The sequence below is a fragment of the Caenorhabditis briggsae genome (genome assembly GCF_000004555.2).
Source record: "Caenorhabditis briggsae complete genome, chrII, whole genome shotgun sequence".
In the NCBI taxonomy this organism is placed as follows: domain Eukaryota; kingdom Metazoa; phylum Nematoda; class Chromadorea; order Rhabditida; family Rhabditidae; genus Caenorhabditis; species Caenorhabditis briggsae.
The window spans coordinates 15,028,323-15,040,308 of NC_013486.2; the positions used below are offsets into that span (position 1 = coordinate 15,028,323).

The window sequence follows — 11,986 nt, forward strand, 5'->3', positions numbered from 1 at the left end:
CTTTTGAAGAATTTAAAAAATGATTCTAGACTAAAATTTCAAGCCAAATTTGAATTTCGTCTCAAAATTTGAAAATTTCAGCTCCAAATCCGTCCCGGCGAGTATTTCGAGGGCGACGAGCAAATGGACGGCGATACCGTAACCGCGTTCGACCTGATTGGCGATATTCAGCAAGTTCGTGATGCTGCGAGCGGAAATTTTACTTATAATTTATTGATTTATCGTTATCACTGCGGAAAAATCCCCGATTCACCGCCCGCGTGGTACATGAAGAAGCAGTGGCCGTATTGGACGCCCGTGGCCTAGTTTTTGCTGGCCTAGAAATTTTTTTCGCCCAATTTTGAGTTTTTATGTCGTTTTTTAGCTTTAAAACTCCTTAAAAACCCTTAAAGAACCTTAAAAAACCCCCCAGAAACCTATTCGTAACCCGTGGCCTAGTTTTTCTGGATTTTTTGGTTTTCTAGGCCACCAAATTTTGTTATTGATTTTTTTCAAAATTTTAATTTTTTCGGGTGCTTTCGGGTAAATTTCCTTTGCCTTTATTATTGTATTTTTTGTGATTTTTGTGATTTTTAAAATTTCAAATAAATCATTTTTGACCTAAATTTCAGCTAGCCACGTTTTCAGAATTTTCAGCAAATTCAAAATTTTTAAATTTGCCACCAAGCCTTCTTAATTTTCAAAATGAACCCACAAAAAAAGCGTTTAGAGCAGCTGAAGGCCCGACGGGAGGCCCAGGAAGCCGCCGAGAAACAGCAGCTACAGTGAGAGGCCACGCCCCCTTTTTAAAAAATTGCAGATTTAAAAAATCGATTTTCAGAATCCATAATAGTAAAAGTAAGAAGAAGATGACGTCAGGAGAAGCGGTGACACCGGAGGAAACGAATGTGAAAATGAGCGCGGAGAGTGTCGACTATGAGTGGGTTTAAATACGACAAGTGGGGGGAATGTTCTGGAGTGCGCCCGTGGTGTACGCGAGGAGAGCGCTGGCTGGCGGTCGGCTGGCTTTTAGGGGGTTGGGGGTTCGACTCCCATGGGGCATGATGTTTTTTTTTGTTTTTTTTTTCAATTTTTTACAGCTCTACGAGTATTCCGAAATTCCAGATACTCCGTGGAAGAGGACTACGAGGACGAAGAATACAAATCCGCAAAAAATGAAATCGTCAATAAGCTGCTAATCGAAGAAAAACGTCTTAAAAAGTCAGCTAGGCTCGCTGTGGAAAACGAAAAGAAATTAAACTCAGTTCTGGAAGAATTCAATAAACGATTCGATGATTTCGAATCGCTTTTAGATCAAATGTTGGAAGAAGTGGCAGGGTATAAGAAGAACTCCATGGTGACGTATACGACAATGTTGGAGAGTAATGTGGGTAGTTTTTTGAGGCTTGGAGAAGAGCTAGAAAAAAAGAAGAGCTTTTTGAGGCTTGGAGAAGAGCTAGCTGAAATTCGGTCCAAATATTGAAAATAATACGTTTTTTATTGTGCCAAAATTTCAAAAAAATCGGATTACTGGGAGCTGAGATAGAAGCACTTGAAGTTAGGTGCTGCTGCGCACCATGCGCGAGGCAAGGGGCGTCTAACTTTGAAAGCGTGTATCTTAGCTCAAAACTTAGCTAGCTGATCGAGATTTTCATGCAATATACAACATAATACTGGCAATAAACACTTCAAATTTCATATGGAAATATCGACAAGGAGCCGAGATACGAGCGTTTGAATTTACATCTAGCTCGTTGTCATTTTAGGCGCCTACTGCCGCCTCTCAAAGCTCGGCTCATATCTCAGTTCGAAAACAATCAATTTAATTTGAAACTTTGAAAGCATTTTAACGATAATATCAGCTACATTATCATCAACTTTTCTTCATTTTGGTCGATCATGTCCTGAGATACAGTAACTTGAAATTGGCGAGCCGTCTTTGACCGCCTGCGCGCGCCGACCACCTAGCGTTTAGCTCATATCTCTGCTCTCCCTCAAGCGATTTTCCTGAAATTTTCACAAATCATGTGATATAATGTAAACTACATATTAGCCAAATTTTATTGTTCTAGATCAGAAAAGTCCAGAGATACAGTAGATAGAACGTTTCTGACCCCCCGCGCTGCGACCACCTAAGTTTCCTGGCTCATATCTCAGCTGTTCCTGAACCAAATTTTATGAAAATTGCACATATTATGAAATATAATATAAACGATATATTTGCCTGATTTCATCATTCTAGATCTAACAAGTCTAGAGATACTTTAGCTTGATCTTGGCAAAGCTTTGACCCGCTTTGACCCCTAACGCGCGGCGACAACCCAACTTTCTTGGCTCATATCTCAGCTCCCCCTGAGCCGACTTTTTTGAAACTCCCGAAAATTAATAATAATAACTTGAACTATATATCTGGCAAATTTCATTACTGTAGATCTACCAGATCCTGAGACATGGCAGCTAGCACATTCCTTACCCCTTCGCGCCGACCACCTAAGTTTCCTGGCTAATATCTCAGCTCTCCGTAGACCAAATTTTACGAAAATCGCACATTTTATTTTTAATGACTTGACCTATATATCTGGCAACTTTCATTACTGTAGATCTACCGATTCCTGAGATACAGTAGCTTGACATTGACAAAGCTTTGACCCGTCGCGGCGCGGGGCCCGCGCCGACTACCCAATGTTCCTTTGCTCATATCTCAGCTCCCCCTAAACCAATTTTTTTTGGAATTTTCCCTCTAAAACCTTTAAAAATTATACTTTTCAACCATATTCTAATTTTCAGATTCTTCCACTCCTGGCCCGCTGGCAAGCCGTTCAAAAAGCGATGAAAGCGTGCAGTATCCGAACGGGTGCTGTTGGAACATCGGGAGGTGTTTTCGGGAACTTGGCACATTACGGAATATTCATTTTGAGAAAAGTGCTATTTTATATGGCATACTGTAGAGATATGATACCGAGACGAGTGGCTGAGCAACGACTTCAGATACACGTTCCTATGGATCAGACACCGCCAGCGGCGTCGCCAAAAACTCAGAATTCCTCTAGAAATGTTTCCATTGAGAGAGAATGAAATGATTTTTTGATGGATTACTGTATTTTTGAATTCCAGAAAATAACATTACTCACCTTTAATTTGTGGCACATTTCCTCTTCCAAAAAATATTGCGAAGGAGATTGCTGCGAACAATTTTTGGGTCTTTCGAAACAAAGGCCTACGCAATATTCTTTTTTTGGCTTAGAAGAATTGCCAGACGTCATCAGAATATTCAGAATAAGAGCAACATTTTCCAATTTGGAAAATTCGTCTAGCTCGATTTTCAGCAAAGTTATGAGAATTTGAAATTTTGAAAAATTAGGTCAATTTTCAAATAGCTGTAACTTAGCTCAAAATTGAGCTAGACTAATTGTAAAAACTGTAAAATATAAAAAATTTTATGCTGAGCTATTTTGCAGTTTAAAATGTTTCGGTAACTTACATGCTTCTTGAGATAGAGACGCAGACAGTTAGGGTGTCTGGCTTCTCTGCTCCACCCACCCTTTTGGTGGCGTATGTTTAAAGGCGCGTAGCTCAAAAACTAGCATAGCTAGCCAACAGTGATAAATTGCAAAATTGCTCAGCATAAAATTCCCTACATTTTCCAATTTTGGAAATTATAACTAGCTTAATTTAAAGCCAAGTTATGCGCCTATAAACTTCAAGAAACCAGAAATAATAGGAAGGCAAACTTTAAAGGCGCATAGCTCAAAAAATACGGTAGCTAGAAAAATATTGTCAACTATTAAATCACTCAGCATAAAATTTCCTACATTTTCCAGTTTTCAAATACTGTCTAGCACAGTTTTAAAGAAACTCACATTAGATTAATGGTCAGGAATGGTCTGTACACTCAAAACCCATTAATGGGGCCAAAAAAGGGGGCGGTGCCTCCCTAAAGCCAATAGATTTGAGAACTTATTTGCGAAAGCTATGTATTACACAAAAGGAAATATAGGCATATAAGGAGAATTCACACCTAAAATGGTTTTAGGAAAAGATAGAGAGAAAGAGACGCAGAGAAAAAACAAATATGGTTATTTGTACACTTTCTTCTTCATCTTTTCATGAAAACCACCACCAACCCTTTTAAGACCCCTTTTTATTTGTTAGGAACACCTTTTTTCCGTCTGTCTGGGTGTCTGTCTTACGCAGACAGCTAGAGTGTCTCGCTTCTCTGCGTCTCCGTTTTCTCCTCCCCAAGAAGGCGCGGCACTTCAACTTTAAAGGCGCATATCTCTGAAACTAAATTAGCTAGATTAATTTTCAAAATTGGAAAATGTAGATAATTTTGTGCTCTTCAATTTTGTATTTGACAAAATTTAGATAGCTTTCTTGGTTCTTGAGATAGAGACGCAGACAGCTAGAGTGTCTCGCTTCTCTGCACCGTCCCCTTTTGGTGGCGTATGTTTAAAGGCGCATATCTCTGAAACTAAATAAGCTAGGAAGAAGTTGTCAACTGCAAAATTGCTCAGCATAACATTTTCTACATTTTTCAATTTTTTAAATTTGCCTGGCTTAATTTTGAATCAAGTTATGAGCCTTTAAAATTCAAGAACCAGAAATAAAAAACATCTAGTTCAAAGGCGCATAACTCGATTCAAAATCAAGCCATAACACTTTCGAAACTTGAAAATTATTAGAAATTCGAAGTTGTTGATTTTTAATTACTTAATTGACCAATTAGCCTTCAGAAAACGCTGAAATTTCAGTCCGAAGTGATGGAACTCGTCAACAGTCTGTCCATCATGTCGGTCTTCGAGATTATGGCTTGTGATCCGTTGATTAATTCGTTGACCTCTTGATTTTTATCAATTTATCGATTTTTATAAACTGTGATCTCCATCAAAACAATGAAAAACTATGTATTGCTCATGCTCAAAGCAGGGAACATGAAAAACAAAAACTCTAGACAGGAAATTAAAGAAATCGTCATCTACAGTACCTTAGAAATAATGGTTTCCTGGGTACGATGTCTCTAAGTTGTATAAGAAAATACGAAAACATAAAAAAATTTGTTGAGATTTTTAAAAACTAAAAAAAAATGTTTCATAATTTTTTATCATTCACTTATCTTTTTTCTTTTTTTTTCTCTTCAAAACTAGCTCAAAATCACTCGAATCCGTTTATTCTAACCCAAGATACACCCTTTTGTTTAGCTAGCGCGCCAGACGACGAGACACCTCTCGCTTCTCTGCGCCCTCTTCGCTCTCTACACTCTCTAGTAGTACTAACTTTAAAGGCGCGTAACTCGCATTACATTGAAGCTAGAAAAGTGCAAATTAAATAGTTTTGTAGGAAATTTTAAGGGTTTTAAGATGATGTACAATTTATACTAAAATTGAAAATTGGATTTTAAAGCATTTTCGGAGTTTTTGGAATTTTTTATTTCAAAAACCTGAATTCCCCCAATTTTTTTTTGAAAACTAGCTTAAAACGACCTTAATCTGCCTACTATTTATGCAAGATACACACTTTTGTTTAGCTAGCGCGCCAGACGACGAGACACCTCTCGCTTCTCTGCGCCCTCTTCGCTCTCTACACTCTCTATGTAGTAGTACTAACTTTAAAGGCGCGCAACTCGCTTTACATTAAAGCTAGAAAAGTGAAAATTAGATAGTTTTATAGGAAATTTTAAGGGCTTTCTGGTGATATATAATTCATAAAAAAGTAGAAAGTTGAGTTTTTCGAAAATTTTCGAAAATTTTCTCGAACTTTTGACAAAAAACCCTGATTCCCACATTTCCTTTTTCATAATTACCCCAGAATCACTCTAATCCGTTCGTTCTAACCTAAAATACACAATTCTGTTTAGCTAGCGCGCCAGACGACGAGAAACCTCTCGCTTCTCTGTACCCTCCTCGCTTTTCTCACTCTCTAGTAGTACTAAGTTAAAAAGCGCATAACTCGCTTCAAATTGAAGTTAGAAAAGTGAAAATTAGACAGTTTGTAGGAAATTTTTAGGGCTTTTTGGTGATATATAATATATATGGAATTCAAAGTTGGAGTTTTGAAAAATCCGTTTGAAAACATAACTTCCTTTAAACTTGATCATTTTCAATCATTTTTTTCCAGATGAAATCCTTCTTCCACTTGTCCTCAATTTTCACAAAATTCGGCTTCTCAGCTGGCCTCCTATCCAATATTATTCTCATTTATTTAACCCTATTTCACATTCGAAAAATTCAAGTGACCTACAAATCAATGGTCATCTTTTTCGCGATCCTTGGAATCGTTTTTTCAGGATGGGAACTGTTTTCCAAGCCTTTTATGCATAATTTCAACAAATCAATGGTTTATTTTAGTTTGGCCTCGAAATTCGGGGTCCCCGAAGAGTTTTTCCAGTTCGGCATCGCGTTTTATGCGGGGCTATATATGGCAATTGTGGCTTTTATCTCTTTGCAGTTCGTTTTTCGGTATTTGGCACTTTTTAAACCGAAATTCGCGAAAAAATTTGATGGAATTGGTTTTATTGGGTGGATGGGGTATTCTATGGTACCTGGGATCATTTATGGCTCCTCATTTTATTTCTACTGTCTTCCTGATCAATTTTCCGATGATTATGTCAGGTAGGAACCTCTTCCTACTAAGAGCGTGGCCTAGAACTTCAAAAATAGGAAAACTAGGCCAGCAAGGTCTTCTCAAGAGATCCGAGATGGCCTAGTCTTTACTGGCCTAGAATTTCAAAAGTTGAATTTTTGAATTTCTGAATTTCTGAATTTCTGAATTTCTGAATTTCTGAATTTCTGAATTTCTGAATTTCTGAATTTCTGAATTTCTGAATTTCTGAATTTCTGAATTTCTGAATTTCTGAATTTCTGAATTTCTGAATTTCTGAATTTCTGAATTTCTGAATTTCTGAATTTCTGAATTTCTGAATTTCTGAATTTCTGAATTTCTGAATTTCTGAATTTCTGAATGCCTGAATTTCCGAATTTCTGAATTTCTGAATTTCTGAATTTCTGAATTTCTGAATTTCTGAATTTCTGAATTTCTGAATTTCTGAATTTCTGAATTTCTGAATTTCTGAATTTCTTTGGACTTTCGGACTTTTCGGGTTTTTCGAATTTTTGAATTTCGCCAAAACTTATATGGCCTAGAGCTTGGTGGCCTAGCATCCCAATTTCAGAGACGAGATGCTGATGAATTACGAATTGGCAATTGGAGAAATCCCGAGATTTGTCATTGTGTCTTATGTGAGTTTTTCCCTTTATTTTTTGGAAAATTCAATATCAAATATGCTAAGTTCTGTATATCACCAAAAAGCCCTTAAAATTTCCTACAATATTATGTAATTCTGATTTTTCTAGCTTTACTGTAAAGCAAGTTATGCGCCCTTAAAGTTTGTGCAGCTAGAGAGTGGGGGAGGCGGAGAGGGCGCAGAGAAGCGAGAGGTGTCTCGTCGTCTGGCGCGCTAGTCAAGCAAAGGGGCGTATCTTGAGTTAGAATAGACGGATTTGAGTGATTTTAGGCTTGTTTCGTAGGGGAAAAAGTAGGAAACCGGATAGATTTGATTTTTTTGGAAATTAGAGAAATTTCAAAAAACCAAAACTTTCACTTTCTTAAAGTATTGTACATCATCTGAAAACAATTTAAAATTCCTACAAGACGGTGTAATTTTCACTTTTCTAGCTTCAATGTAAAGCGAGTTACGCGCCTTTGAAGTTAGTACTACTACATAGAGAGTGTGTGGAGCGGAGAGGGCGCAGAGAAGCGAGAGGTGTCTCGTCGTCTGGCGCGCTAGCCAAACAAGATGGTGTATCTTGAGTTAGAATAGGAGAATTTGGATGATATTAAACTCGTTTTAAAATTGGAAATGTGAGAAATCAGGTTTTGAAAAAAATAATCTGAAATTCAAAAAAATGTTTCATTGATTTTTCAAAAATTTCAAAAATGAAGTTTCCAGGACGGCAACAACAGTCTGCGATGGAAAAATATGGCATTTCTGGTCCAAGGAGTCTCCGTTATAGGCTTGCACTACCTTGTCATACTGTACTTCGGACTGAAAATACATTTCAATATGAAGAAAAAGCTGCAAGAGTACAGTACTACCTATAGACGAATTCAGAATCAATTATTCCGAGCGTTGGTGGTCCAAACGATGGCTCCAACGTTTTTATTCGTTCTTCCCGCTGGTCCGATTCTTTTGGGTCCATTGGCTAGCCCGATTTTTGGGTTTCCAATCAGTTTACAGACTGGATGGTTGTGCTCCGTGTTTAGTTTCTATCCCCCGATTGATAGTATCGCTTTTATGGTGATTGTGACGGAATATAAGAAGGTTATTAAAGGTACAGTAATCCTTTCGTTTTAAAATTTTAGAATTTTCAAATATTTTTTCCAGAACAACTCCACTACATGTTCTTCCCGCCAGAGTCCCAATCAGCCGCCTGTACCTCAACGGACCAGAATGCGAAACCCATTCAAATGAGCTAATTTTGAAATATTTTATATACTGTACTAAAAATTTTTTAAAAGCCCATAAAATTTACATTAAAACTAAATATTGTTCATTTCTCTAGCTCAAAGTTGAAAAAATGTTATGCGCGTTTAAAGTTTAGACCGACGACTCTTTTCTCTGCGTCTCTATTAAGGCGCATATCTCACAAACTACGGTAGCTATCAAAAAGTTGAAGACTACAAAATTGCTCAGCATAAAATTTTACACATTCTTGTTGTTCGCAGCATTTTGATAGGTACTGTAGTTTTTGAGATGTGCGCCTTCAAACAGACGCAGAGAAATGAGGTTGGCTAGGTGTCGCCCGAACTTTAAAAGCGCATAGCTCGTTTTAAATCTGAACTAGAAGGAATTCAAAAACAGGAAAATGTAGTAAATTTTATGCTGAGTAATTTTGTAGTTAAAAACTTTTTGCTAGCTACTGTAGTTTTTGAGATATGAGCCTTTGAAGAGACGCAGAGAAGCGGCTAGCCGTCTGCGCTTCCTAGTCTATGTAGGTGTCCTAGACTTTAAAGGCGCATAACTCGCTTGAAAATTGAGCTAGACAAATTTCAAAAATTCCATGTTAAAGGAAATTTCATGGAAATTGAATTAGCAGTTGACACAATTTTTCTAGCTACTGTAGTTTTCGGGATATGCGCCTTTAAAGTTACCCTACCAGCTATTTCTCGTTTTCTGGACTTTAAAGGCGCATAACTATTTTCAAAAGTGAGTTCGAAAAGTTTTGAAAAATGCATTGTATGGGAAATTTTATGGAGTGTAATTTTATAGTTGACACATTCTTTCTAGCTACTGTAGTTTTTGGGATATGCGCCTTTAAAGAGACGCAGAGAAGCGTCAGCGGCTAGCTGTCTGCGCTTCCTAGTCTAGGTGCCCTAGACTTTAAAGACGCATAACTCGCTTGAAAATTGAGTTAGAAAACTTTTGAAATCTGGAAAATGTAGGAAATGTTATGGAAATTAAATTAGCAGTTGACAAAATTTATTTAGCTACAATAGTTTTTGAGATATGCGCCTTCAAAGTTAGCCTACCAGCCTTTTTTTGTTTTCTGGTTTTCAAAAGCGCATAACTCTTTTCAAAATTGAGCTAGACAAGTTTTGAAAAATGCATAATATTGGAAATTTTATAAGAATCATTTTCATAATTGACTCTTTTTTTTAGCTACTGTAGTTTTTGAGATATGACGTGTTTTGTCGGGGACCATCTGCTCCTCTTTTTTATTGCACCGCATAACAGGTGTGCGGTGGCAATTTTATTACCCCTAATTAGTCTGACGTGAAAGAGTTTTCCCTTCATTCTGGTCCCTCTCAAAACTTACAATCCACCAAACCATTGCTCAGCCTTAATTAAAAAGTTTTTCGCTTCATTTAAAATTTCAAAATGTTTGAAGAATTACTCATTTACCCCTCTTTTTTGCCAGTTTATTTGATTTCTTTGGTCATCCAACCTGAAAACTTTAAGGGTACAAAAAGCCATCAACAACAAACATTTTTGATGTTGATCACTTTTTTTTTCTTTTGGACCGGAAAATATTGAAAAACCCCGTGGGAAAACAACAACTTTTTTCCCGGAAATTGAAAAATGGGAGTTTTTGACACTTCAATCATATTTTTGCAGGTTTTAAACTAGAAAATTCGAATTCTTCATCAAAATCTACCCTAGAAACCAAGAAAAAACGAAAATTTTCTTGCTGGCCGAGTTTTTGGATTTTCTAGGCCACCAAGAAAAAGTTCGGCCATATGCGTATTTCTGCTTGGGAAAACAGTTTCTAGAGTGATTTTTGATGAGAAATCCAAATTAGATGTTTATTTCAATCGAAAGTAATTTAGCACTCCAGAAAATCCGTTTTTCCAGAACTTTGATGGTGGCCTAGAAAACCAAATGTGTTCTTTTCGGCTCTAATTTTGCAATTTCACGTTCTGAAACGTTCAAATTTTAATTCCCCATCAAAATCTACCCTAGAAACCAAGAAAAAACGAAAATTTTCTTGCTGGCCGAGTTTTTGGATTTTCTAGGCCACCAAGAAAAAGTTCGGCCATATGCGTATTTCTGCTTGGGAAAACAGTTTCTAGAGTGATTTTTGATGAGAAATCCAAATTAGATGTTTATTTCAATCGAAAGTAATTTAGCACTCCAGAAAATCCGTTTTTCCAGAACTTTGATGGTGGCCTAGAAAACCAAACGTGTTCTTTTCGGCTCTAATTTTGCAATTTTACGTTCTGAAACGTTCAAATTTTAATTCCCCATCAAAATCTACCCCAGAAATCAAACAAAAACGAAAATTTTCTTGGTGGCCGAGTTTTTGGATTTTCTAGGCCATCATGGGAAAAGTTAGGCCATATGCGTATTTTGGATTGGGAATACAGTTTCTAGAGTGATTTTTGATGAGAAATCCAAATTAGATGTTTATTTCAATCGAAAGTAATTTAGCACTCCAGAAAATCCGTTTTTCCAGAACTTTGATGGTGGCCTAGAAAACCAAATGTGTTCTTTTCGGCTCTAATTTTGCAATTTCACGTTCTGAAACGTTCAAATTTTAATTCCCCATCAAAATCTACCCTAGAAACCAAGAAAAAACGAAAATTTTCTTGCTGGCCGAGTTTTTGGATTTTCTAGGCCATCATGGGAAAAGTTAGGCCATATGCGTATTTTGGATTGGGAATACAGTTTCTAGAGTGATTTTTGATGAGAAATCCGATTTTAATGTTCATTTAATACAAAAAACAGTCTACTTTTGTTTTATAGTTGAAAATTCAATTATCGAAAACATTTGATGGTGGCCTAGAAAGCCAAATTTGCATTTTGCGGCTCTAATTTTGCAATTTCACGTTTTGAAACGTTCAAATTTGAATTCCCCATCAAAATCTACACCAGAAACCAAGAAAAAACACACATTTTCTTAGTGGCCGAGTTTTTGGATTTTCTAGGCCACCAGTGGAAAAGTTAGGCAATATGAATATATTGGCTTGGGTATAAGGTTTTTAGAGTGATTTTTGATGAAGAATCCGAATTTGATGTTAATTTTTAGTGCAAACCCACGAGAATCTCATAAATATGAATTTTTTTGATTTTTAGAAAAATGGATTCTAAAAAACTATGATTTCAGAGCATTTCTCGGGGAAATTGCAGACTACAAACTACAAAAAAAGTTTTACTAGAGCTAAAAAAACGGTCGGAACAAAAATGGACAGGAAAAAGTAGTGACAAAAGAGGTACAGTGATTTTTGAAAACCTGCACATCAAACTTTAATTCAAAATTCCAAAAATCCTAGACAAAGCCGAAACGGAAGCTTTTTTAATTTCCGTTGAAAAAATCGTTTTTTTTCGAACTTTTGGTAATTTAATACTTTCTTTTCCGGATTTCCCTTTTTGGGAGAAAAAAGGACGACTACGTCAGAATCTCAGAGTTTGGACCTTAAAAATTTGAATTTTGGAACTTTTTCGATTTTCGAATTTTAGATCATAAATTACACTTTTTACTATAGTTGTTATATATCACCAGAAACCCCTTAA

At 36.6% G+C, this 11,986-nt stretch overlaps 3 protein-coding genes across 3 annotated transcripts in view; all 3 read left to right on the plus strand.

Moving 5' to 3' along the window:
* Positions 1-306, plus strand: part of Cbr-wrt-5 — a gene marked incomplete at both ends in the record, with an annotated part of 2,056 nt that extends 1,750 nt beyond the window's left edge. Inside the window, one exon of the mRNA XM_002648990.2 lies at positions 82-306. Coding sequence (XP_002649036.2) covers positions 82-306 — 225 coding nt within the window. The remainder of the gene's footprint in view (positions 1-81) is intronic.
* A 378-nt stretch (positions 307-684) lies between these two features.
* CBG21494 lies at positions 685-4,823 on the plus strand (the record flags this gene model as incomplete). Its single annotated transcript, XM_045243089.1, has 4 exons — positions 685-764; positions 821-919; positions 1,105-1,366; positions 4,731-4,823. The coding sequence occupies 4 exons, from the start codon at positions 685-687 to the stop codon at positions 4,821-4,823; spliced, it is 534 nt and encodes a 177-aa protein (XP_045097319.1).
* A 1,270-nt stretch (positions 4,824-6,093) lies between these two features.
* On the plus strand, positions 6,094-8,451 carry Cbr-str-52 (the record flags this gene model as incomplete). Its single annotated transcript, XM_045243090.1, has 4 exons — positions 6,094-6,587; positions 7,148-7,214; positions 7,925-8,306; positions 8,360-8,451. 4 exons carry the CDS (start codon positions 6,094-6,096, stop codon positions 8,449-8,451), a joined length of 1,035 nt encoding a protein of 344 aa, XP_045097320.1.
* Positions 8,452-11,986: the final 3,535 nt, after the last annotated feature.